The 27,686-nt window shown below is 43.2% G+C and overlaps 1 protein-coding gene across 1 annotated transcript in view; it reads left to right on the top strand.

Moving 5' to 3' along the window:
* Positions 1-26,946, top strand: part of LOC126088123 (cytoplasmic tRNA 2-thiolation protein 2-A) — a 72,112-nt gene extending 45,166 nt beyond the window's left edge. Inside the window, exons 7-9 of the mRNA XM_049906228.1 lie at positions 11,517-11,675; positions 23,792-24,100; positions 24,329-26,946. Of these exons, the coding sequence (XP_049762185.1) occupies positions 11,517-11,675; positions 23,792-24,100; positions 24,329-24,427 (567 nt within the window). The 3' untranslated portion in view covers positions 24,428-26,946. The remainder of the gene's footprint in view (positions 1-11,516; positions 11,676-23,791; positions 24,101-24,328) is intronic.
* Positions 26,947-27,686: the final 740 nt, after the last annotated feature.

Genomic DNA, 27,686 nt, shown 5'->3' with positions numbered 1-27,686 from the left:
GGTCCGCGGCTGTCGACCGCACGAGGTGGCGCAGTGGTTAGCACACTGGACTCGCATTTGGGAGGACGACGGTTCAATCCCGTCTCCAGCCATCCTGATTTAGGCCCCCCCAGGGGGTCCACAACTCTTTTGTGGATACGTGCGTAGCGAGCACGGGACCCCGAGCTAATGTGGCCTTCCTTCCTTTCCGGGCTCCATACCTTCCCTTTCCGCATCCTCCCCCATCCCTATCTTCGCCCCTCCTCTCCTCACCTCTGGCTCTTTACTTCCCTTTCTCCCCATCTGGGAGTATGGTTTGTGCCTACGTCCGGAGACGGACGCTCATAAATGTACTGCATTCTTCGCCTTCCTTGCTTTTATGTCTTCTTCCTTCCTTTGTCCTTCTCTTTTCCTTACCTCTTCTCTTTCCCTTTTCTCCGCTGCGGCATTTGAGACTTCTCTTCTTTCCTTTCCCTTTCTCTTTCTTCCTCCCTGTGCGTGTCTGAAGGCCGACCCATGCCTTTTGTGCGTAGCCGGTGACGGGGTAACGCGTAATTACCCGCCCCGGGTAGACAGGTAGGACACGTACGTACCCCCTGGTAACGGCCAGGCCCAGGGAGGGGTGATTACCCGAGCTGATACCTTCCGAAAGTGCCGATTGGTCCCTCCGTCCGTTTGTCGGGAGGTGTGACCTGAGGTGTGAACAATCACCTAAGGCGGGAGTGCCCTCAGAGAGGGCCCCCACAAGGGAGGAGCGCGCCATCGGAGACGCCGGTAATCATGGGGGATTCTTCCGCAATGGTTTCCTCACCTTCCACTATGTCTGCTCACAAACGTAAGTATACTGAGTCTCAGCCACAGACGATTCTTCCATCGTTGCCACAGTTCCTTGTTGTTTCTCGGTCTGATGAAGGTCACGACTTCTCCACGGTCAACCCTTTCATTATTCAGAAAGGTGTCGACGCAATTGCAGGTCCTGTAAAGTCTTGTTCCAGATTACGGAATGGCACCCTGTTGTTAGAAACACACAGTGCCCTCCAGGCACAAAAATTGCTGCGTACTTCTCTGCTCCACACCTTCCCTGTCCGGGTGGAACCGCACAGTACCTTAAATTCCTCACGTGGAGTCGTTTATACACGCTCCCTCGATGGTTTGTCTGACAAAGAAATTCAGCACTACCTGTCTGACCAGGGCGTAACGGCTGTTCATAGAGTTACGAAAAGGGTTGACACGAACATCATTCCAACCCGCACTGTCTTCTTGACATTTGACAAAGTTCAACTCCCATCGAAAATCAAAGCAGGCTATGAGATAATTTCCGTTCGCCCTTATGTCCCAAACCCTACGCGTTGCTATCGGTGTCAGCGGTTCAATCACACCAGCCAGTCCTGTTCCAATCCGGCCAAATGTGTTACGTGTGGCAAGGATGCCCATGAGGGTGCTTGTCCACCTCCATCCCCTCGCTGCATCAACTGTATGGGTGACCACGCTGCTTTTTCTTGAGATTGCCCCGTTTTTAAGGACGAAAAGCTCATCCAGGAAATAAGAGTGAAGGAAAAGGTGTCAACCTTTGCTGCTCGAAAATTATTCGCCAGTCGCAAGCCCACCGTGCCTCAGACAGGAAAATACAGCACTGTCCTTGCTTCTCCTCGGCCAACAAAGGAGGCGGCCACGCAGACTTGTGACCTCACCTTTAGTGCCACGGTCGTCAGATCGGCCAGCGCAAAGATCGCTCGTTCAACCTCACCACTTTCGCCTGCCCACTCTATGGCTCACCCTTCGTCGGGTTCTGCTAAATCTCGAGCCCAAAAGCCAGACGCCAAGTCTTCGAAAAAAGAGCATACTCGTGAAGAGTTTGTACGTACCGCAACTTCACAACCATCGGTTCCTCCTTCATCTAAACATCATACTTCCAAGAAGGCTACAAAGAAACCCAGTTCCTCTCCTTCTCCGCCAAGGCGTGTCCCATCTACAGCACCACCTGGCGGAAATCGCCCTCGGCCGTCTTCTGTGTCGCCGAGGCACACTGCTGGTGGCCGGTCAACCGGCGATCGCTGGTGGCAGGGGCTGCTCCTGACCAACCTATGGATCAGGATCTTCTGCCTTCGGCTGAATGCCATTCCATGCTGTCGGTCGCAAGCTCTGAGCAGTCGTTGAGTTGACAGCACCCTTGGTCACATTCCTCCATTTTCTGTTCACCCTATGTCCATTATCCACTGGAATATCCGCGGCATTCGAGCCAATCGGGATGAATTGTCGGTCCTCTTACGATCCTACTCGCCGGTCATCTTCTGTCTTCAGGAAACAAAGCTGCGTCCCTATGACCGCTTTGTTCTCCCTCATTTTCAGTCCGTCCGATATGACCTCCCCTCTGTTGAAGGCACTCCAGCCCATGGAGGACTCATGATTCTTCTCCATGATACTCTCCATTATCACCCAATCCCCTTAAACAGTTCCTTCCAAGCTGTCGCCGTCCGTCTTTCCCTTTCCGGATACACGTTCTCTCTTTGTACTGTATACATTCCATCGTCCACATCAATGGCACTAGCTGATCTCCTTCATCTTCTTGGTCAGCTTCCACCCCCCTATTTGCTGGTTGGGGACTTCAATGCCCACCACCCGCTTTGGGGATCTCCACATCCTTGTCCACGTGGCTCTCTATTGCTAGACGTCTTCCACCAAGCGGATCTAGTTTGCCTCAACACTGGGGTCCCCACATTTTTGTCTGCCTCCACGACAAATTTATCTCATTTGGACCTTGCGGTCGGTACTGTTCCGCTAGCTCGGCGCTTCAAATGGTTCGCCCTTGATGATACACACTCGAGTGACCACTTTCCATGTGTCCTTAGACTGCAGCCTCCACTGCCATATATGCGCTTGCGACGCTGGAAATTTGCCCAAGCCGATTGGACACTTTTTTCGTCTCTAGCGACATTCGATGACCATCGCTTTCCCAGCGTCGACGATGAGGTCACACATATTACCGACGTTATTCTTACAGCTGCGGAACATTCAATACCACGCACCTCCGAATTGCCCCGGCGCCCCCCAGTTCCTTGGTGGAACGAGGCATGCCGTGACGCAATACGTGAGCGGCGACGTGCTCTTCGCATTTTCCGTCACCATCCTACTTTGGCCAACTGTATCCGCTATAAGCAGCTCCGTGCGCGATGCCGTCGCGTCATCCGCGATAGCAAGAAGGCAAGCTGGAAATTCTTTATTAGCTCATTTAACACCTTCACTCCCTCCTCGGAAGTTTGGAGTCGGCTTCGACGGTTCTCAGGCGCGCCTAGTTTCTCCCCGGTCTCTGGGCTCACTGTCGCGCATGATACCTTAGTGGACCCCGTCGCAATTTCTAACTCGTTGGGTCAGCACTTTGCTGAGATTTCGAGCTCTTCAAATTACTCGCCAGCATTTCTCCCGAAGAAACGTGCAGCGGAAGTGCGACATCTTGCTTTCTCCTCTCAAAATCACGAAAGCTACAATACTGTTTTCTCCATGCGGGAACTCCAACATGCCCTCTCTTCTTCCCGCTCCTCCGCCCCAGGACCGGATGGTATCCATGTCCAAATGTTGCTGCATTTATCAACCCATAGTCTGCGTTACCTCCTTCGCCTTTATAATCGAATTTGGACTGACAGTACCTTTCCCAGACGGTGGCGGGAAGCTGTTGTCGTTCCTGTTCCGAAACCTGGAAATGACAAACATCTCCCCTCTAGCTATCGCCCCATTTCTCTCACGAGTAGTGTCTGTAAGGTTTTGGAGCGTATGGTGAATTACCGTTTAGCTTGGTGGCTGGAATCCCGCAGTCTTTTAACACCAGCCCAATGCGGATTTCGGAAGCATCGTTCTGCAGTTGACCATCTTGTTGCTCTCTCCACTTATACCATGAACAATTTTCTCCGGAAACGCCAAACGGTAGCAATATTTTTCGATCTGGAGAGAGCATACGATACCTGTTGGAGGACAGGCATCCTCCGCACACTGTTCTCTTGGGGCTTTCGAGGCCGGCTGCCCCTTTTTCTTCGCGAATTTATGGCAGAGCGCACTTTTAGGGTGCGGGTGAACACTACTCTCTCCCGTACTCTCTCCCAAGAAAACGGGGTACCCCAGGGATCCGTGCTGAGTGTTGTACTGTTTGCCATCGCCATAAATCCAATTATGGATTGTCTCCTTCCTGATGTCTCGGGCTCCCTCTTTGTGGACGATTTTGCGATCTACTACAGCTCTCAACGGACCAGCCTTCTTGAACAACGTCTTCAAGGATGTCTCGATCGCCTCCACTCGTGGAGCATCGAAACTGGCTTCCGTTTCTCACCCAGTAAGACCGTTTGTGTCAATTTTTGGCGACGTAAGGAGTTTCTTCCGCCCTCCTTACATCTAGGTCCTATCAACCTTCCGTTTTCAGACGTCGCTAAATTCTTGGGTCTTATGTTTGACGGAAAACTGTGCTGGTCCTCCCAAGTTTCCTATCTTTCGGCTCGCTGTCTGCGATCGCTTAACACCCTCCGTGTCCTGAATGGTACCTCCTGGGGAGCGGACCGAGTGGTCCTTCTCCGCCTCTATTGCGCCTTAGTGCGCTCAAAATTGGATTATGGAAGCATAGTCTACTCCTCTGCTCGGCCGTCTATTCTTCGGCGTCTCGACTCTATCCACCACCGTGGATTACGTTTAGTGTCTGGAGCTTTTTACACTAGCCCTGTGGAAAGCCTTTATGCTGAGACTGCTGAACCTCTGCTGTCCAATCGGCGAGCAGTCCTCCTGAGTCGTTATACTAGCCATCTGTCTTCCATGCCTGCTAATCCAGCCCATGACCTTTTTTTCGACGCCTCCTTTGATGTAGGGTATGCAGGCCGCTCCTCCTCCCTACTACCCCCGGGAGTCCGCTTCCGTCAACTGCTCCATTCTCTTTCCTTCCGCTTTCCTAAAACCTTCTTGACAACTTGGGGTACAGCACCACCTTGGCTCCGTCCCCGGATCTGCCTGCTCCGTGACCTTTGTCAATTTCCCAAGGATGGTACCCCTTCACTTGTTTATCGTCGGGCATTTGCTGCTCTATGTGCACAAATGACGGACGCCACATTTATTTACACCGACGGCTCGAAAACATCGTTAGGTGTAGGGAGTGCCTATATTGTTGGCGACACCCCAAATCGCTTTCGGCTTCCTGACCAGTGTTCGGTTTATACTGCGGAGCTTTACGCTGTTCTCCAGGCTGTCCACTACATCCGCCGCCATCAGCGGATACAGTACGTTATCTGCTCAGATTCTCTCAGCTCTCTCCTCAGTCTCCAAGCTCTTTACCCTGTGCACCCTCTGGTCCACCGGATTCAGGACTGTCTGCGCTTGCTCCACCTGGGGGGGCGTCTCGGTGGCGTTCCTCTGGCTCCCGGGACACGCTGGTATCTGTGGGAATGAGGCGGCCGATATAGCGGCCAAGGCTGCAGTCTCTCTTCCTCGGCCAGCTATTCAGTCGCTTCCCTTCACCGATCTACGGAGCGGTTTATGTCGCAAAGTTGCTCATTTATGGCATGCGCATTGGTCAACACTTTCCCGTAATAAATTGCGGGAAGTGAAAGCCCTTCCTTGCACTTGGACCTCTTCCTCCCGAACACGTCGTCGGGAGGAGGTAATTTTAGCTAGACTCCGGATAGGGCACTGTCTTTTTAGCCATCGACATCTTTTAAGCGGCGATCCTCCCCCACTCTGTCCCCACTGCTTTCAGCTGTGGACGGTAAGACACCTTTTAATTGAATGCCCCTATTTTAATCCGTTGCGCTCCCATCTACAGCTATCGCCTGATCTATCGTCGATTTTAGCAGATGACACACGCTCAGCCGACCGCGTTCTCCAGTTTATTAGTGACAGTGAAATGACGTCAGTCATTTGAAGCTTTTTTTGGGGACAACCACCCCCTTTCTGTAGTGGATTTTTAAGCATTCCTTCTATTTTTAGTTTCTCTAATTTTATGACTTTGTTCCCATTGCTGCTGGTTTTCAATTTCGGTTTTTTACTGTCTTAAGTCACGGGCTGGGCGCTAATGACCATAGAAGTTTTGCGCCCTAAAACCAAAAACAAAATCCTGATTTAGGTTTTCCGTGATTTCCCTAAATCGTTTCAGGCAAATGCCAGGATGGTTTCTTTGAAAGGGCACGGCTGATTTCCTTCCCAATCCTTCCCTAACCCGAGCTTGCGCTCTGTCTCTAATGACCTCGTTGTCGACGGGACGTTAAACACTAACCACCACCACCACCACCACCACCACCACCACCACCACCACCACCACGCGGCTGTCGCCCATGAAGGAGCTCTGCCGGACTGCGTTCGTCAATTGGCATAGTGTGATAGGTGCTCAGAAACAGGGTGAGGGCTGATGTGGTTGGAGATGTGTCGACCGCCTTTGTCAACTGGTGTTTAAATGTGTGGACAAGCCCTTCCGCGGCGCCATTGGACAAAGGGGGGCTACGGATATGTCCTGACAGAAGTCGTGGAAGGAGGACGCCATGAATTGGTGTCCATTATCGGAGACCAACGTGTGTGGCAGGCCCTCAATGGTGAGAACCTGAGCCAGGGCCGTGAGTGTAGCCTCCCTGGTGGTGGATGCCAAGCGGACAACATATGGGTATTTGGAGTAGGTATCAATGATGAGTAACCACATGGACCCCAAAAACGGGCCTGCAAAATCAATATGGATGCGATCCCAGGGCCGGCGAGGCACAGGCCAGGTTGCAAACGACGAAGGGGCAGCTTGCTTGGTGACGCGCACAGACATTGCACCCACGGACCAGATGCTCAATATCGCTGTCGATGCCGGGCCAATACACGCGCCAGTGAGCCGAAACTTTCATATGGGACATACCCCAGTGCCCGCAGTGTAACAAACTGAGTATCTGAAGCCGCAATGCCGGAGTGATGACCACCCGATGGGCATCCGACTCCGTGACCAACAGAAGGACATCATCGACCACGGGGAGCCTGTGGGACAGGTGGTGACAGGGGCTGAAATCGGACTGCATCCGACGAATAACATAGGAGGGCCATCCGGGGACTACGTAGTGGAGAACCTGCTGCAAGACAGGGTCACGGGGAGTGGTCTCAGCAATGTGAGCAGCCATAAGAGGCAGACCGTCCAGCGCATCCCAGCAGGCGGAATCGATGTGAAAGCAGAGGACCTTCTGTTGGTCAAAGGCAGGATCAGGGCCTGCTGGGTGACGTGACAAAGCATCTGCATTATCATGGTGGGCAGTGGGCTTATACCGGATAGTGTAAGCGTAATTATGTGAAAACAATGCCCAGCTTTGGAGACGTTGAGCCGTCCGCTCCCGAAGGTGAGAGTGGGGTCCAAAAAGTGTAATTAAGGGTTTATGGTTCATCAGGAGGGTGAACTTTCCCCCAAAGAGATAGGTGTGAAATTTTTTGACGGCGAACATGATAGCCAGGACCTCCTTTTCAATCTGGGAGTAGTTCCGTTGTGCTGGGGTCAATGTCTTAGAGGCATAAGCAATCGGCTGTTCGGAGCCATCGGCATCCTGGTGTGCGAGGACGGCCCCAATGCCACATGCCTACGCATCAGCCGCCACAACCCTGGAGTGGTCTGGAAAGAAGGGAAGTAAGGCAAGGGGCGGGCTTCAGCATCGCCTTTAAATGGAGAAAAGCCTGGTTACAGGCAGGAGTCCAATCAATAGGTACCCCTTTGCGGCACAAGTGATTGAGGGGTTTAGCAACAGAGGCAGCCTGGGGCAAGAACTTTAAGTAATAAGTAACCTTGCCCAAAAACACCTGGAGCTCAGATAAGTCCTTGGGACGAGGAAGGGCCTCAATGGCCGCGACATTATGACCCGAAGGGCGAATGCCGTCTTTGCTAAGCCAGTGGCGTATAGCAGAGCGTGAAATAAGGCGCTGAGGTTTTGCATATGTTCCTGGAGGGAACACCCGGTGACCAAGATGTCATCCAGATAATTCACACAGGCGGGGATAGGCTGTGTAAGCTGCTCCAGGAATCGCTGGAAAACGACCTGCACTGAATAGACACCAAAGGGAAGGCACTTGTTCTTATACAATCCGAAAGGCATGTTGATAACCATGATGTTCTGAGATTCGACATCCAAGGGCAACTGGTGGTATGCCCCAGCCAGGTCGTTCTTTGAAAAATACTCTCCGCCGGCAAGCTTGGTGAGAAGGTCTTCCTGTCGGGGGATGGGGTAAGTGTCAACAAGGGACTGAGCATTGACTGTAGCACCAAAGTCCCCACACAGCCGAAGGGACCCATTGGGTTTCCATATGACCACCAATGGCGTTGCCCAGGCACTGTAAGTTACAGGCTCCAGAACGCCAGCAGCCTGGAGCCGATCAAGTTCCTACTTGACTGCCAGCTATAAGGCCATCGAAAGACGCCGGCCCCGGAAAAAGCGAGGCTCTGCATCCGGCCGAAGGGTGATGTGCGCCTGCAAACCTGAAGCACATCCGAGATACTTTGCAAATGACGCAAAAGCGGAGCATAGATCGTCCAAGTCCTGAAAAGGAACAGCCGCAGAAACGACCCTAACTTCGTCGGAAATTGAAAAGCCAAACAGTTGAAACGCATCCAGGCCAAAAATATTTGAAGCTGACAGATGGTCGACAACAAAGAGGGTAAGGAACCAGGGAACACGCTTGTACGTCACCTGGGTGACGAACTGCCCACAAAGGGGAATGGTACCGTCTCCGTAGGCGACCAAACAGCGAGAGGGAGGTCACAACTCAGGAGAGTCCAGCCGGATATATGTCGCCATATTAATCCGGGAGATGGTGACCCCAGTGTTGACCTGAAAACTGACATCCTCAGTGAAAAGGCAGAGCGGGAGGAAAAGCTTCCACGCTGACGGGTCATCCTGTGGGACAACCAATTGCAGAGCATGGACTGTATCTTGAGGCCCTGGAGGGGCAGGACTGGAGCGAGTTGAGTGACTACGACAAACTGATCGGATGTGGCACTCCTTGTTACACAGCGTTCACGTTTTCCAGCAGTGGGGACAATCAGCCCGTGAATGCGCAGTAAAGCACTGGGCAAGATGGAAGTGGGCAAAGCGACCGGCGGCGAGGGGTGACCGGAGGCGCTGATGCCATAGAGACGTCAGACAACGAGGAGTCCTGACAGCGCCTGCCTCTGTCGGTCGGGCCACGTCGACGTCGCGAGGGCGGACTCCCCATGACACCCCAATCGCCGCCACCTGCGGTCGCGCCATAAGACGCTCGTTAGCCACTTGAGCAATTTCAAAGGAGTGCGCAATGCGGCGAATCTCTTCCAAGCAGGGATTGTCGAGTTTCAATGCCGCAGTCCAGACCTCAGGATCGGGAGCCAGCTGAACCACCACATCCCAGATCAGGGAGTCCACATACGAAGCCTTGCGCTGCTGATTGGTGCACATAAAATCGCTTTGACGGATGAGACCCTGCAAGTCCATGACCCAGGAATGATACGACTGATCAGGCTGTTTATGGTACTGGTGGAACTCTAGCTGAGAGGCAACCACATGGTGGCGTTGGGGATAATAGTTTATCAGCAAAAGGCATATCTCCTGGAAAGAGAGAGCCACAGGATCAGACAGTGGTGCGAACTTGCGGAGAAGAAAGAACATGTCTGGGGAAGCCCAAGACAAAAACAAGGACCGCTGTAAGGAGTTGTCCGTGACTTGAAACGCCGTGAAATGTTGTTTCAGCTGATGTAAATAGGTTTCCCAGTCCTCTTTAGCCTCATTAAACGGTGGAAATGATGGTGGATGTGGGAAAGTACCGGATATACGAGGACTCGGAAGCTGTTGTGGTAACGCGTCCCGAGCATCAACTTTGTCCGTTAGCAACTGCAGCGACTGTTGTAAGATGTCTAACTGGAGCTGTAAGATGTCTAACTGGAGCTGCTGTTGCTCCAGAAGACAGACCAACTTTGCCTCCATGTAAGCAACTACTGCCGTTTACCTCGTCGCCAAAGATGTTGTAACCTGTTGTAACCACGACCGGAACAGTCACAGGGTGACCGAGAAAACATGGCGGGACCAAACGGAGAGTGGCCCGCGAACAAACAAACAAACGGAAAGGACAGACACAAAACGACGACGGACGATGGAGAGAGACAGTACAACGACAACACGCAAGAAGCAACAGAGTGACAGAGACAACCGAATGAATCCAAGACATCCACTAGTAATAAAAACAAAGAACGGTAGACACGCTGTCTGTTGTCAAGGCGAGATGTCAAGACTCACGCAACGATTAGACTTGCTGGCTGAGCGAGAGGCAGGTGCTTAAATACTCTATAGGGGTGACACTATTGGCTGCTGGAACCACGTGTTTCACTGTGGCGCCCTCACACTAAATGCGGGCCTGAAGGTGCGCGCCGTCACATGGTGCAGAGACCTCTAGGGGTCTTCGACATCCGTGATGTCTGGCAGGGATTCAAATTCCACAGCACGCGGTACCAGACTATTCATCACATTTACTTGCGATGGTAATGTATTCTTACCATGTGACTCATATTCTATAACCAGTGTATAGAATGACAACTGCCAAGGCTACAGAAAGAGCACAAACCTTTCAATGACCAGATGGACAGTTCATAATGCTGTGAAAAAAAGGAAGGAAGGAATCGCACTAGGGAGTTTTGAACTCAGCTCACCTGCTTGGCAGTCCAACACCATGATCACTAACTCACGACACTGTTGTTGTTGCAGGCTGGTCTTTATTGCACTTTGTGTGATTGGACCATTCACTGTTTCTACTTCGCTTTTTTTATTATTTATTTGTTTATTTTCTTTCTTTCTTCGCAGTTCAGTCCACCTTCTTCCTGTTTTTATGCTTGATCTGTGTCCAGTTTTTTCAGGCTATCCACTGGGCCATCTTAGCACAAATCTGAGTGAGGTGCAATGGGAGGACTTTCCCATGTGAGGAAAACTGTGAGTACAGAAAACTTTGTTGAGAACTTATTGGCAAAATATCTCTCGGTGAATTATCTGGTATGTGAAGCTGCCTTGTTGTGTGTATCAGAGTAGAATAAATTGCTTTTTTTTAGACTGGCCAGCTTACATCAACTGAAATTGGGAAGAAAATTGTCCTTACTCAGCTTCCCATGTTTTTCAAAATTCAGTCACATTTTGTTGTTCAGACAATACTTGTTGTCAGCAAGATCAGCAGTATTTGATTGTAGCTACCAAGCATTTGTGCTACATTTGAAAGCTGCTAAGCATTCAGTATTCTATTTACTTGGTATTCACGTATTTTACAGGACTATCATAAAATAAAGAACTGTAATCAGTATGGTGCTTCACACTGTTTATTTTTCACGATCTTCCCATTGTTTCAATTATTACTCTGTCACCCTGAAAGCTATCCAAATTTAACTTTGTGCTGGGATTGCAGTTTTTTCAAAATCATACTTTTCTGATGTATGTAGTGTTATTTCACTATATATTGTTTATTTAAAGACAGCAGAAATATGTGTTTGCATTTGTTTCACTTGGGTTTCTCAGTTGTCTTACAGATGATTTTTATATATACTGTTTTAGGTTAGCTCCAACCAGAGCATTCAGAAGCTAACTGAAAAATTTGTAATGGAGCTTCAGCAGGACTATCCATCTACTGCATCTGTAGTGTTTCGTACTGGAGAAAAGCTTAGTATGCCAAGGGACATCAAGCTTTCAAATGAGACGTGTTCCCTCTGTGAGGTATAGAAATTATATTTTCTGAGAGTTTGAATTTACTTAAAGTGTGTTGTTATTAGGCACTGAAACACTGAATGTGCGTCTTTACAAGAGGAGGAATTATTTGAAGTATGTGTTTACTATGGATGAATCAGAAGAAATAAATTCACACAATGCTAGAACATACTGGTAAAACAATTGGAGGATGAGAGAGCCTTCACATTGTGCACATAGGAAGGTGTACTTTCAGCTATAGTGTCATTTACAGGAGCAGTAGTTTGCGACTCAAGTAATTAGAGGACAATTATAGCACAATTGACAAAGCTCCTAAAAACATCAGACAGCTGTATGGTGGGAAGTAACTCCAAGGTGCAAAGAGTCCAGTGTAGCTATGTAGCACAGATTTAACGAGATTATCAGTGAGTTTCTGAGTGACAAATTCTCCATCCTCAAAAGGTTCAATTTGCTGCACAGTAACAGTCATGGCAGATGCTGGCCATTTGTAATATGGGTTTCAAGTAAATTCTGTTGATTTTCAGTAGGATTCAGCTATGGGAAATTCATTGGCCATGATGTTATACTAATGATATGACTCAGTGGACCTTGGTTAGATGCTTCCGGAGCAATTCCTAAAGCTCTCATAGTAGTTTCTTTTTTTTCTATTGTCAGCAAACACTGAACACAGTGCTAAACTTTTCAGTTTTGCAAATTACCTGTGATAAATGTGCAGGGAGTCATTAATCGTCCCCTCTGAAAAAAATACACTGCCAGGCAAAAAAGTGAAGACGGTAGAAGGGGAGGAGGAAATGAAATGGAACTTCATCGCTTGGAAGGGTATGGGCTATTACTTTAGTGATAACAAAATCAAATCAAATTTACAAAGAACTTGGCAGTATGAGCCCACTTATCAGTATGACATTGCATCCCCTCTGGCCTTGCATGCACTGGGATGTCATAAAGCCACCTCCTGAGGCAATCTGGCTTCACAACTGTTGTAACTGGTCCTTGATACACTGGTACTGAGGTGGAGTTAACCGAGCTGGTCTACACGTGTTCTAATGGGAACAAATCTGGGCATCATACTGTGCATGAGAGTACCTCAGCATCATGCAGTCAGTTCATGGAGGTATGTACTGTGCATGGATGAGCCTTGTCCTGTTGAGAACTGGTACCAAGATACTGTCATGTGAGAGGTAACACGTGAGGACACAGAAAGTACATTGCATGCCATTTTTTTATCGGAGTTCCATCAATTACTACAAGCTATGACCTGAAGTACAAGGGTGGTTTGAAAAGTTCTCGGACCGGAATAGAAAAAAAGTACTTATATCACTGAAACTTTTTTTATTTTTCAATGTAGTCTCCTTGTAGATTAATGCACTTGGTCCAACAATGCACCAGTGCCTTGATCCCATCTCAAAAATGAGTTTCCTCTAGGTCTGCAAAATAGTTGTCAGCTCCAGCTATCAATTCTTTGTTTGAAATGACTCTTCGTCCACCAACTAAAATTTTCAGTTTTGGGAAGAGATGGAAGTCTGACAGAGTCATATCAGGTGGATAAGGTGGGTGTGGCAACAATTCATACCTTAGTTTGTGTAATTTTGCTGTGGTGATGGCAAGTTTTCGATCCAGCGTCAAGAGTCGCGGCACCCATCTTGCAGATGATTTTTTCATTTCTAATTCTTCAGTTCAAATATGATATACTCTTTCTGATGACATCTGGCAAGCATGAACAATTTCATGCACTTTCAATCGGCGATCATCCATGACCATTTTGTGCACTTTTGCAATGATTTCTGGAGTAGTGACATCTTGGCCGACCACTGTGCAGATCATCATCTAAGCTCTCCCGGCCAAATTTAAATTCATTTGTCCGCTTTGCAACAGTTGAATATGAAGGAGCAGAGTCCCCCTGTGTATTCTGGAAATCAACATGAATGTCCTTTTTCTTTCATACCTTCCTTTATGAAGTATTTAATCACTTCTCGAATCTCGATTCTTTTCTCTCTCTCTCTCTCTCTCCATCTTCGTAAATCACTATGCGGAACAACAGCAGAGCCACGTCACCGCCACACCTCACTTCCAAGAGTACTGATGTGACTCATGTTTATAGGCAACAGTCCCATGAATATCATGTGAACAACTCATTGCACTAGTGCTGACCTCTCATGGTGATTCCAAGAACTTTTCAAACCACACTCGCAATACCCAATGGCTCCCCACACCATGGCACCAGCAGCGACACTAATGTGCATCTCAGAAACATTGGAAGAATGGAATCCCTATCCACATTGCTGCCGTCCTTGCCGATGATGATTATCTGGGGTAATGGAGAACTGTGATTCACACTGAACACATTGTGATGCCATTCATCAGCAGTCTGTGCTTCCCAGCCATGGCACCAATCTAAACATAGACTTTTATCTTGTGTTGCTAACAGCGGCCTGAGCAGGGGACAGTAATTCCCTAGTGTGGCTGCTGCAAATCTCCGACCAACGCTGCAGGATGGCACGTAATGTTGCAGTGAGTCCACTACTTGTCCCTGGATGCCAGGCACAAATGTGAAGGGGTTATAATGTGCTGGGTGCACAATATGATGGTGCTCTCTTGTGTTGGCAGACTTGACCAACTAGAACCTTGACGACAAGCGTACCTGCTGTCACATTTCCATGTAAAACATTGGGCCACTGTCACATCCAAATGCCTCACAAATTTGGATATTGTTTGATTCAACCAGCTGGCCAAATGGTGAACCACAATGAGGTCTCTTCCAAACTCTATCTGGTGCTGATAGCACTGTGTCACATGTGTCTGTTGCATCTCAGTGTCTTTCACTGTGATCACTCTACATCTGTCGCTGTTCCTGTCCCTTATATACCCTAACAGGCATGGTAACAGCACTAATGCAATCTGGTGGCCATTATGTGTCACAGAGAACTTTAAACATTTACAAATCCGTCAATGGTGGGTATATATACAAAGTCACCTTGACATCAAACCATGTCTTGTGGGTGCTTCACTGTGTTTTTTTGTCAAGTAGTGTGTTTTCTTGTATATTGCTCTGTTAAATTGTCCAAGCTGTCTTCCGACTATATGTTTATGCCAGTGATTTAGTTACACTACTCTAGCAGACATGAAATTTTCATATTTGCAAGCCTCCTTTGACCACAATAAATAATGACTATGCATAGGTGTCATCAGTAACAGTACAAGCAATTTCTGCATTATGTATGTTTTATAACAATACTAAATAACAATAATATGTGCCCCCAACTCTCCTTATCCAGATATATCAGAATAGCATGAACAAAATGTCCCACTCTTACACAGTGGACCTGTTAAATTGGGTGACACAATGCGTGCAGAGTTTGGAGATAGGAAAGCATCCAGGGCAGTATTTATATTTTTACTAAATGTATTAAGAGCAAACAAATTATAGTATACACCTTATCACAAATCCCATTATTATGTAGTACATGTCTTAAAATACAGGAATGAAAATAATAATACTAACAAAATTTTAAAAGCAATTAATATGTTGCCTGCAAACATAACACAACACTTGCCTGTCTGAATGCATGTAGTCCACAGTCTCCTCTCAAACAGGTCACATGGGGTTAGCACACTGCACTCACATTTGGGAGGACGATGGTTCAAACCCATGTCTAGCCATGCTAATTTGTGTTTTCTGTGATTTCCGTAAATCGCTCCAGGCATATGCCGGTACGGTTCCTTTGAAAAGGAATAGCTGATTTCCTTCCCCATCCTTGACAAAGTCACATGCAGCCAGGCACAGTACACATGGCACTGCAATCACTTACAAAACAGGCTACACAGCTAGCACGTGTTGCTCAAGAAAGAACTACAATTGGATAGCAGCTGGCCTCTTCCAGTAGACTCACTGAAACATCAGTGACAAAGTTTTTTTAATCAGAATATAATTCACTAATTAAAGAACTTCGAATATGTAAATAGAAACATTGTAGGGCTAATAACTAATCTAAACTAAGTTAAGAAAAACAAAAAGTGACACAAATCTCTACATACTGCGCTACACTGGTAAACAGAGTAAAAACTTAAGTTTGTGCATGGCAGCCATAGCATTTTCTTGCAGAAACCAGCTTCCTTTAATATTGTGCAATGCAGATATTTCCTTGCTCAGTAAATTACACTTGCACCAGGACAAGTCATCACATGATGTCTCCGAGTAATGCCATTAAGTACATGAGCACAGCAGCCTGACAGTCACTGTATAGTATGAAACTATACATCACACGCCATTCAGTATCTCACCACCAACCTGAATACTTCTCACTGCCTTGCTTTTGACTTGCTCCTTGGCTATTCTAGTTTGGCTGATGATGATGTGTATTTTATAGTGCTTTCTGATTTCTATGTTACAGCCTTTGTGAATTTTCACACCCTTCTTGCAACTGCCCATGCTAGCTGCAAGGTTGCTGGTAGCTGCACTGCTCTGAACGTACCTGTTTACGATCCACCACAACCTCCTATGGTCCGTCAGCTTACAGGCACAGTGCTGCCTTTTCTGACCACTTCTCTTAGATTCTACACTTATGAGCCAAAACATTATAACCACTGCCCACTGCGAGATTGAATGCCATCTGTTGGTGTTGAGGGCATGTGAAGTGAACCAAGGATGAGTGGGAAATCCACACATTGACGAGGTACAGATTGCTGTGGCCCAGTACCTAGGGAAGAGCAGCTCGGAAATAAATAAGTGGTGAGCTGTTTGCATGCTAAATTCATGAACACTTATTGAAAGTGGCGGAAGAACAGTGAAACCATGAGTAGATGATAAGGTGTTGGACATCTACATCACATTGGAGAACATGGAGGTTCATGGCTTGTCCATTCTGTAAAAAGGATAGGTGGTAATCTGTGGCAGATCTGACGACAGAGTACATTGCTACTGCAGGCAGAGATACTTCGGAGCACAGTACTCGGTGCACGTTGCTGAACATACGACTGGACAATATATGAACCCTACGTGTTCATATGTTGGCCCAACAACATTCAACTGCAGTAGGCATGGGGTCATTGAGAGCAGACCATGGATTAATATAAATGTGTCATCTTGTCATGTTTAATGTTAAACCAGGTTGATAGCCATGCCTGGATAAACTGTCATGTATGGGTGCTTGAGACTGCACCACGGACACAGACCGATGGGGAGCATTTTGTTATCCCATGGGGGACATTCACTTGGGCTTCTGTGGTACTTGTAATGGTAGTCAAAGACACCATGACAGTTGTGAATGTCATTATCATCATTATGGACCATCTACATCTCTTCATACTTAACATCTTCTGCAGTGATGATGGCTCCTTCTAACTGAATGACTCCCCCTGTGATTTGAGGAGTATGATAGTGAACTCACATTGATGTCTTGGCTACCAAGTTCACTTGTTCTGAATCCCATGGAGGACATATGGGATACTATCGAGTGCCAGCTTCGTGCCCACAAACCCCGAGCCTGTAATTTACAGGAATTGTGTGAACTGTGTGTAGGAGTCTGGTGCTATATACCTCTGGAAACCTGCAAAGGGCTTGTTAAATCCATGCTGTGCACAATCGCTGCTGTATTTTAGTCCAGGGATGGATCAACATACTATTAAACAGGTGGTCATAATGTTTTGGCTCATCAGTGTATCTTACTAGATAGCTTACTTCGCCCACCAAGATTGTTGCCTTAGCTTACTTTTACAGATAAGATTATAATGACGCCGTATTTGTAAATAAAAAAAGCAAATAAGTGGCACAGCTTTCAGTGTCAAAGTGCTGTACCATTCTTTTGTTCCCATGTCTGGGAAAACATTGTTACTGCCACAAATATTCCAGTTATTATTATTTTAGTATTAAGAACAATTAACACAACAGCCGAGAATTACATGTTCATTTCTTTTGTTTCTCAGTATTGTAAAAATTCCTTCAGCAACTCAGAATTCTTTATTACTGTTATATAAGTATGGTAAGTGCCCTGAACTATAGGGAAAATGTAGCCAGTGAGAAGTGGAACAAAAATTAACAGATGTCCACCATGGGTATTTATCACAAACATTATAACAGTGTTGTGAAATTTTTAGTTGTCTGTAACACTTCTGCCTTATATTTCATGGCTGTGTGACCTGCTGTTGAAATATTTTAGTGACAACAGAACATAACATTGAATTAATAAGTATACAAGACAGAAAATATACAGAAATTTGTCAGTAAATACTTATGCCATAGATATGAGTGAACAGAGAAAGAGGGAGAGAAACTGTAACTTTTTTATACATTTACCATTGTACCCCTTTACCTTTGACAAGTACTTGTTGTATCGTATTCTAATCTTAGCTTCCCAAATATCACTATTAAAGTTCTGTGTCTGTGCGAAAAGTTTAGAAAGCTTAGAGTTGTAAGATTTACAAAAGAAGAACGTTTTACTTATCTTGATTTTCTCTTCTTGTTGTTGTTGTGTCAAGGGATACATTCTTGAGTCTGTAATTACATTGTGGGTTCTTGATGACTAAATAACTGACGAAGATTTGCCTGTTGCTATGAATATCTTTTTATTTCATCCCATTCTTCTAAGTCACACCCACTTTACAGTTTTCGTTTCTATCACACCAAAGAGTACATTATTGGTGACACAATCAAAAACGTGTCTGATTCTGTCAGAGGCATGCCCACCACTACCTAATATTCTGCGGTACTCACCATATTCCAAAGATTTTACAAAGCAAAAGAGTTTACAAACTTTCTTGACACAAGAAGAATCTTCGCTAAATTATATCATTATTTTATATATTAGTCCAGACATAAATTTAATAATTAGTGTTAGATTGGACAATTAATAATATGAATTTTAAATATGCCAGATATTTTCGTGATTTCAGATGTTTTTAAAAGAAGAGTAATTTTAACCATTGGTGCATATCGATTGTAACAAATTAATTTCTCTTTATACATTTTAGTCCGAAGCATAACACATCACATACAAAATCATATGAAATTCATTCAGTTAGACAGCTGATATTATGTTCACCTATACAATTTTTGATCTGGAATTCGATTGCATCAACTCAACGAACATTTTAAGAATGTATTGTCTATGAAAAGAAGCCTGGGCGAAACTGGTAACAAAACTTTAAGTACCGACGATTACAGAGGTGTCTTATTCCACGTGGGCACAAACTCCATCCACAGTAACAGTGAGGAAGAAATCATGAATGAAACACAGAATCTGATTAGATCGGCGAAAACTGTATACCCAACATCCAGGCTGGTAATTAGTGGAATTATTCACCGAAGATCGGTAAGTGATTCTTACATCAACAGGATAAATACCAGCATTAAGGAACAGTGCAACAGACTCAGTGCAGTATTATTGACCCAAACAAGTTCTTAAACTATAAGTGTATGGGAAAAGATGGCCTGCACTTGAATAGATTAGGCCCTGTGAACCTTAGTGAAACACTCATAGACGGGTGTAAAATCCTAAGAAGCAAGGGAAACTAACTCATTCTGACAGGGGTGACAAAGAAAAAACTCAACTGAAAATAAAATGTTTAGGTACCAAACAAAGGATGTACGTGAAATAACTAAAAGCCAAAATGATCTGTTGATGTACTGGAATATAAATGGCTGAGGGGCAGAACTACCAAATCGTAAATACTCAAAAATCGACAAACTAAAAATTCTGCTTTCAGAATCCATAAATTTTAAAATAATCTGCCTAAACGAACACTGGTTAACAGAAGATAGCATAAAAGTATCAAATAGTATTAATAATTTTAAGGTAGCTGCTAGCTTTTGTAGAATAAGCAAATCTCGTGGAGGCTCCTGCATTCTTGTCAATTCTTCTGTAAGTTATACAGTAAGAGATAATTTTAATTATTTAAATGAAGAGAGCGTGTTTGAAAGTTTCTCTGTAGACCTAAGTGATCTGAACACACTGGTTATAGCAATCTACAGAATTACTGGATGTGCTGTAACAAAAGTGTTTTTAGCCAAATTCGAATGCCTCCTAGAAAAACTCCATAAAGAAAGTAAGAAAAAAATTGTTATAGCAGCAGACTTCAACTTAAATGTCTTAGTTGAAAGCAATGATTCCACAAAATTTTGTGACTTAATTCAGAAATCTGGTTTCAAGCTAAATTTTTCTGAAGGCACTGGGGAAAACAGCAGATCAGTGACCTGCATTGACAATATTATTACTAACTACAAATTTGACGGTGGAAATAAGCGCAAATACTGCTTAGATTGGGGTATTTCAGATAACTCAGCTCTGTTTATTGAGCTCCCAAAAGCAAATAACCTAAAGCCTCCAGAAGTGTATATAAAAAGGGATCTCAGTAAAAGTAAAATGGATTTATTCCACAGTAAATTAAGTACAATAAGCTGGCCTGTAGACCACAATAGTTCAAGCTCGATAAACTATGACAAATTCTTAAATTGTTTCGTAGAGGTATTTAATGAATCATTTCCTTGTAGATATAAGCAAAAGAAGGTAAATGGTAAACTCAAATGGATTACAACAGGAATAAAAATTTCTAGTGCCAGAAAGAGAGAGCTCCACAATGAGTTAAAATCAAACAGAAATTCGGATGTTGTTACTTATGTCAAACAGTATAAAGCTGTATTTAGGAAAGTTGTAGTGGCAGCTAAAAAAATGGCAAATAATAAATTCATATGAGAACACAGAAATAAAACAAAAGCAGTGTGGTCAATTGTTTGGTCGGAATTAGGAGCCAAAGTAAAAATTCCTGAGATTTTGAAAATTAGCAATGAAAATGAAATTATAGTAAACCCTGTTCAGATGTCATAAGATCCGATGTGGAGATGACATTCTGTCAGGGCATCACAAATTTGGAAAACAGCTAGAACACATCTTTTAAACAATTTGAAAAAATCACCCAAAGGGATATGGAAAAGGAAATATAGTCTCTAAAAAGCAAAACCTCATGTGGGTGGGATGAAATAACAACATCTGTAATCAAGTATGTGTACGATATTATTTCTCAACCACTGTCAACTATTATAAATCAATCTTTTGAACAGGGATGCTTTCCAAATGTATTGAAATATGCTGTGATCAAACCTCTATTCAAGGAAGGATCGACAGAAGATTTGGGGAATTACCACCCTATCTCTCTCTTGCCGGTCTTCTCTAAAGTGCTTGAAAAGATTGCAGCAAAACAAATTAGTAAATTTCTTACTGTAAATGATGTATTTTTTAAAAACCAGTTCGGATTCCAACAGGGTAAAAGCACTGTGAATGATATAAATGAGTTTATCCAAAAAATATGCTCCCCATTAGATAAAGGTAGAAAGGTCACAGGAATATTCTGTGATCTAACTAAAGCTTTCGATTCAGTGAACCATGCATTACTCCTCCACAAATTACAGATGTATGGAGTCAGGGACACTGCTTTAAAATGGTTTAGCTCTTACCTGTCAGGTAGGAAACAAAGAGTAATTTTAACTTCAAATGGAACCAATTATTCCTCAGACTGGAAAATAGTTCCCCCACAGAGCCCCCCCACAAGGTTTGATATTGGGTCCATATCTGTTTCTTTCTTACGTAAATGACCTACCACTTGCTATTGATGTTCATTCAGTATTATTGGCTGATGATACATCAGTTCTAATTGAAAATGAGGTATCTGTAAATATTCCAGAAAAAGCCAAAAATACTTTAGAAAAACTTGAATCTTAGTTCTATCAAAATGGACTAAAACTAAATGTAACTAAAACCAAAATGATGCAATTTGAAGCTAAATCAGTTGAAACGACTGAAATAAAGATAACTTGCAATGATCAGGATATCACAGAATCAAACCACGTGAAGTTCTTAGTCCTAAATCTTGACAAAATTTAAATTGGAAGGTACACATAGATTACTTAGCAAATAAACTGAACAACTTGGCATTTTCAATGTGTATTTTGTCAGGTGCCACATACCTGGATACCAGAAAGATAGTTTATCACTACTACTTTGAGTCAGTTATTTGTTATGGCATAATCTTCTGGGGAAATACAGCAAATGTCAGGCTCCTAGTATTACAAAAGAAAGTAATTAGAAATGTGTGTTGCAAAAAAAAAAAAAAAAAAAGGGAATCCTGTCGACCATTGTTAAAAAATTTAAAAATACTATATATCCCCTCACTTTACATGTATGAGATGGTGGTGTTCCTATATAAAAATCAAGCCAGAGTATATGGGGTTAAAAATTTTCAATAAAATAAAAGGCAGTAATATATTTAAAATGGAGCTTGGTTCAGTGAAAAGATTGCTCTTTACTCTTCTGGTGGAAAAGTGTTATTATTCTGTCAATGAATTCAATGAGGACAGCTTCACAGTCTGAACACAGGGATTGTATTACATGTATTACTTTATGTACATGTGTAGCTGTAACTTAGAAATGAAAAATATAATGTAAAGTTTTGTCTTTCTCTTAAAAAAGTGAAAAAAGTTTCTTTAGTAAACCTTGACATGTCTCCTGTACATCAAATTAAAAGATTTGAAAATTGTATGTAATGAGATGAATAAACCACATATCACAAGAATCGATAGTATACAAGCTATCGGTCATTTCTATAAAAAGAAGAAGAAAAAAAAGAAAGTACTGTTAGAGGAGGATGACCATTAAAGACAATGCCCACACAAGTTTTTGGAACAGAAATTATATATAGAAGCAATTGGATATATTATGAGGAATGGTTGAATGATTGATTCTTGAGGTGGTGGTGGAAGCAGAGGCACAGACACTCTGCTACTAATATCTCAGCAATGCCCCCTGGTCCCCCCCTCCCCCCTTTTTGTTCAGAAAAAGAGGAGCATGGCCATATGACCATCATCTTTTTACACAATTATCTTGGAAAACTTCACTTCCTCAGTGGAGAGTCATTTGGAAAGAGCCTTACAACTGACTGACTTGTATCAGGCTCTTACTGATGTATCAGACTCTCATTTGAAGCACAATGCTGCACGAATGATGGGAGGCGTCTTAATTGAAACCCTTTAATTATGCCTTTAAAACTTGCTACGGCCTGTTCTCAGTGAACTGATGGGTACTTTCTGAGAAAAACTTGCTCAAGACTTCTGAAAATTGCAGCAAATGATGAAGGCCCAACATGTTGTATAAGTTATTTTTGGATCATTTCACACTAGATTATACAGGTGAACTATGTTTCACTTTGTAACTGCAGTTGGTGAGTTGGTGGGCACACTGTTTGATCCTCAAGCTGCATGCATGTCAGATGCACAGCACCGAAGCACCGAGTTCAATGAAGAAAATGCTTTTGGTGCAGCATGGTGCATCCAGCCTTGATGGCAAACTGTGCCACACTGCACAACAGTGAACAAGTTCTGTGCAGTGCCGATACATCAAATGAATGTTTGTTTATGCACACTCTGTTTGCACAGAGTTTCTCGCTACTGAGCTGGAGTGTACCAACAGGAAGTGTGTAAATTCTGCGGGCTGTCCAAGACTGTAACTTCTATGTTAGAGATGTATTAATTAATAATATACTGTTTTAAGATACACTAATTTTTTTTACTAATTTTTGCACAATGTGATTTGGAGCTACAACTCCATTTTCAAGGACTGATTCATTTCTTTCAGTATGTCCTGTAAGTGTTCTCTGCTTTCACTTAGGATAGCCTGTCATCACCAAATCTTATAATTGGCATCCTACTGATCACTTCTGATACAAAAATCACGTAAAAGCTTAATTTCCCAACATAGCTTTCGACTTTTTGATTCTGGTGTCACCCATCAATGATGTTCTCTAAGTCCCCCCCCCCCTTTCCCCTTATGGTGAACAACTCTGAAAGCAACACTTTTGATTTGTCTCCAATTTTTTGTCAAACTAGACCACCACCACCACTTCAACCACTTCAACAACATAGAACGTACACCTGTGCACACACTGGAACATTGCTGTGCATATACGAACACTGCTTCAGTCTGTGCATTTCTGTGCTGTTATGCGCAGCTGTGTGCCACATTTGTGCTTGGCATTGCGTGGCCAGTGTGAACACAGCTTCATATTTAAGCATGGGTGGGTCGTATGCATTGTGTTATGTTACTAACTTCTGATTAACAGAAAAAATTATTTTTTTTTTTTTCCAGGCACCACTAGATGACAGAAATATGAAATCATCTTCTCTTCAAGCTACTGAATTTTCACGTCTAGCTTCCCATCTAGGACCTTCAGGATTCAGTGCTGACAGCATTATGAGTGACTCTTATTCAGTGAAAAACAATTTCCCAAGTGAAATAAAAGAAGAATGTCAGTTAGAAAGTGCCGATAAAGTGGACTGCAGTTCGTTCACAGATGGTTGTGATTGTCAGCAAAAGTGTAGTCCTGACATGAAAATATGTATTTCTGATGCTGAAAAATGCTTTTGCTATAGCTGTCGAATTATTTTGAAAGAACTAGTAAGTATTACTTTGGCATATTCTCTTTACATATCTGTGTGCATATTTTATGTCTTGTAGTAGCATTTTCCTCTCTGTTACATCTTTCTTTTCTTTTTTCTTATGTTCAAGTTATTTCTACTGCAATTTAATTATTTTTTCAGTTGAAGTACTGGTATGCAGTATTTCTGTAAAGTGAGTGCCTAATAATCTTATCCCTCCCTTTTATTTTATTTTTTATTTTTACAGGGCTCTGTAGAGGTTCTACCACAAGAAGTCCAAACTAAGATCCGAAATCAGCTTAGTTTCAGAAATATGAGAAAGGAAATTGCAGATTTTTTATTATGACACAGAGTTTTATATAGCTTTTATTCATCTCTGTTATACTTCTGTGAATAAAACCAAGGCACAAAGTCATTTGTCACTTGTGCTGTATACAGTTAGTGGTGATGATGGATTCTATCATTGCTTTCATAGTTTCTATAGCATGCTGTGTTTGCTAACTGAGCTATATACTATTCACATGGGAAAATACCTTTAGTGCTAGGAAGGCAGAAGAGAAGCTCCAGTAACTTGAGTAAATTTGAGAGCGAGGCACATTTTTGAGTTGGCAAAGTGTTATTAGCAGTCCATTCACTGATTTGCTCATCAGTTACGAACTGTTTGACAAAGGCATACTCATCATATATTTCAATTTCTGCAAACTGAACACGTGGGACAGTTTTGATCACTAGAGAAGTTCTTTCAAATGATCCCATAAATGTATTTGATTTACCGTAACCAACTGTAGGATTCCAAGTTCTGGAAACGTTCTTCAGTCCACGTTTTTTAAGTAGGCTAGAGCAGTTAAGTAGAAAAATATTACTGCACTATGAAATCTTTTTACCTCTGCTAGAAACAGACTTACTAACATAATTAACCACTTTAGTAGAGTGACTGTCTATACTTCAACAATTTTCACTGCTTCATGAATCGGTGAAGCCTGGCTGTGAACAAAGTATAACCATCCTTCAGAAAAGAGGCTCTGAAAGCTTCAAATGAACAGTGGGCATTTCTTTTCAAATTGGAAGTATGATTATGATGATTAAACATTTTAATGACTGACTCAATAGCAGGAAGTAGGGCTAACCACCTTTTTTTGGGCATAACCCAAATTTATTGCAAAATCTGTTTCCACATAGCTACTCAAGTCCTTCAGAGTTTCATCTCTCAAAGTGTATGTTTTTTAATACAGAAATATTTTGGAAAATACCATCTATACACCTACTGGCAAAATATCAGTAGCTGCTTGAACAGTACTATGCAATAAAGTAGCAGCACACCCAACCCATATCAGTCCATGACCGAGTTGCACTTGTAGTATGATAAAAAACATTGTTCTGAGCTTCTTTTACAGCACCTCAAAAATTGCAATTAACATTATCTGCACACAGTCCAACAACTTTTTATCCTAGACCATTTTTTCTTAATTTAAAGTTGCAGTAGACACTGCTGCAAAGATTTTGTTTTATGTTTGTCATTTTGTAAGTGGAGTCGTATATAACGATGTTCACTGTGACTTATTGAGAAACTAATGGGTGCCTGGGAAGCAGGGACGAATTTGAATTTTGCGCCATTTCGTCATATGAGGTAGCCATGGTTTTTTTCATGTTTGTTATCTGCCATCCTTCTAATTAGTAGCCTGATAGCCTTTGTGTGGTGACCATTGTTGCCTGATGTTTATTTTCGTCATGGAGCAGATGATAACTGACCAACGTATCTAAGTGAAAAAACGTTATTACAAAAACAATGAAAGTTCCATGGCAGCTGTTTGTGAATTGCTTGTGACACTTGGATGTAATGCTGCTGTAACCGAATCAACAACTTGGAAGTTGATCCGGAAGTTTGAGACCATGGGGTCTGTTTCAAATGTTAAGAAAACAGGATGACTGCATTTTGTTCGAACACAAGAAGACATTGCTGTTGTGTGTGATAACATGACCTTAAGCCCCAGGAAATCTGTTTGCTGACGAACTCAACAATTGAATTTATCACCAAGTTTACTGTATGAAATCCTTTCAAATGATCTGAAAATGCATGCTTACAATATTTGACTTACACAAGAGTTGAAGCTTGCAGATCACGGAAAGAAACATCAATTTGCTCAAGGGCCTTGGCTCAACAAGCAGAGAATGAGAACTTCACAAAAAAAATAATTTTCTCAGATGAGGCACACTTCCATCTCAGTGGTAACGTCAATAAGTAGAAGTGCAGAATTTGGGGAATCAAAAATCTGCAAGTGACTGTGGAAGATGAGATGCATCCACAATGCATGACTGTGTGCTGTAGGTTCTGGACAGGAGCAGTGATCGGCCCGTACTTTTTAATGATGAGGGAGTTGCCATCACTGTGAATAGTGACCATTACCGAAACTTGCTTTGTGATTGGTTTTTCTCTCTTATTGATGAAAATGAAGAATTTTGATTTCAATAATATGGTGTGACATGTCACACATCCTGTGAAACAATTGCTCTGCTTAATAAAAAGTTTCCTCAAAGAACTATCCCTTTGCAACCAGGAATGGCCTGACAGATCATGTGATATTACGCCTTGTTACTTTTTTTTGTGGGTTTTTATGAAATCAATAGTGGACGTGAACAAACTGCTAACAATACACCAATTGAAGGATGAAATTAGAAGAGTTATTAATGGCATCTCATCAGATGCTTGTTAATGTGTCATTGAGAACTTCAACAATGAATGCATTGCTCATTGCCGCACAGCCTTGGTGGTCATATTGAGAATATAATTTTTCATACATAAATGAGAGTAGTTACTTAATGTGTTTGTAAAAAAAATTACATTTTCAATAAATTTTGTATGTTGTACAGCGTTTAATATCCGTCCCTACTTCCTGGACACCCTCTAGAAGGGCAAATGTTACATATGATTTTTTCCTTTTGAGTCCTAAGAAATAATTTCCTTGATGAATGGAGATTCTTTTTGAAATTGTTCATTGAAAGAACACTTGCACTTCAGTGAGGTCATTCTTGCCAGGAAGTATTGCTATTGTAAAGAAAAACAACTAAACTTAACCAGTGTAATACAGTGTAACACTAAGTAGCACATAATACAAATCTGATATAATTTTGCGCGCACAGATGTCACAGTAGTGGAAACCAGCTTTGTGCATTGTAACCAACATACACAGTATTGGTGACACCAAAACAAAGAAGATTGGCTATTGCAATGCAAATGGGTATTCTGGTAAGAGTAGAACCTCTTTCTCAAACAGTTTCACCAACTAATAATAAAATATGTCAACAGAGATGAAATTAATATCTAACTCAGTATAAAGCATTTCGTAATAATTAAACTCAGGACAAATAGGTGTCCAGAATTACCTTTGAAAAATTTAGGACTAAGCTCCAAAAATTGTGGCTGTCTCATAGTGGACTGAGGGTGGTCACATTAATTATTTGAAGTGTGTTTACTCATTATGTATTTGGGATTTGTATCAATTTTCATAACAGCTCCTCATAGTTAGATGAGGAGGGATTTGTAACCTCATTTGACTTGATTCATGTAATCATTTTTTTTAAATTTCTGTATGGGGTCATAAATACCT

The sequence above is a fragment of the Schistocerca cancellata genome, chromosome 6 (genome assembly GCF_023864275.1).
Source record: "Schistocerca cancellata isolate TAMUIC-IGC-003103 chromosome 6, iqSchCanc2.1, whole genome shotgun sequence".
Classification (NCBI taxonomy): Eukaryota; Metazoa; Arthropoda; class Insecta; order Orthoptera; family Acrididae; genus Schistocerca; species Schistocerca cancellata.
This window is presented reverse-complemented; position numbering and strand designations above follow the sequence as displayed.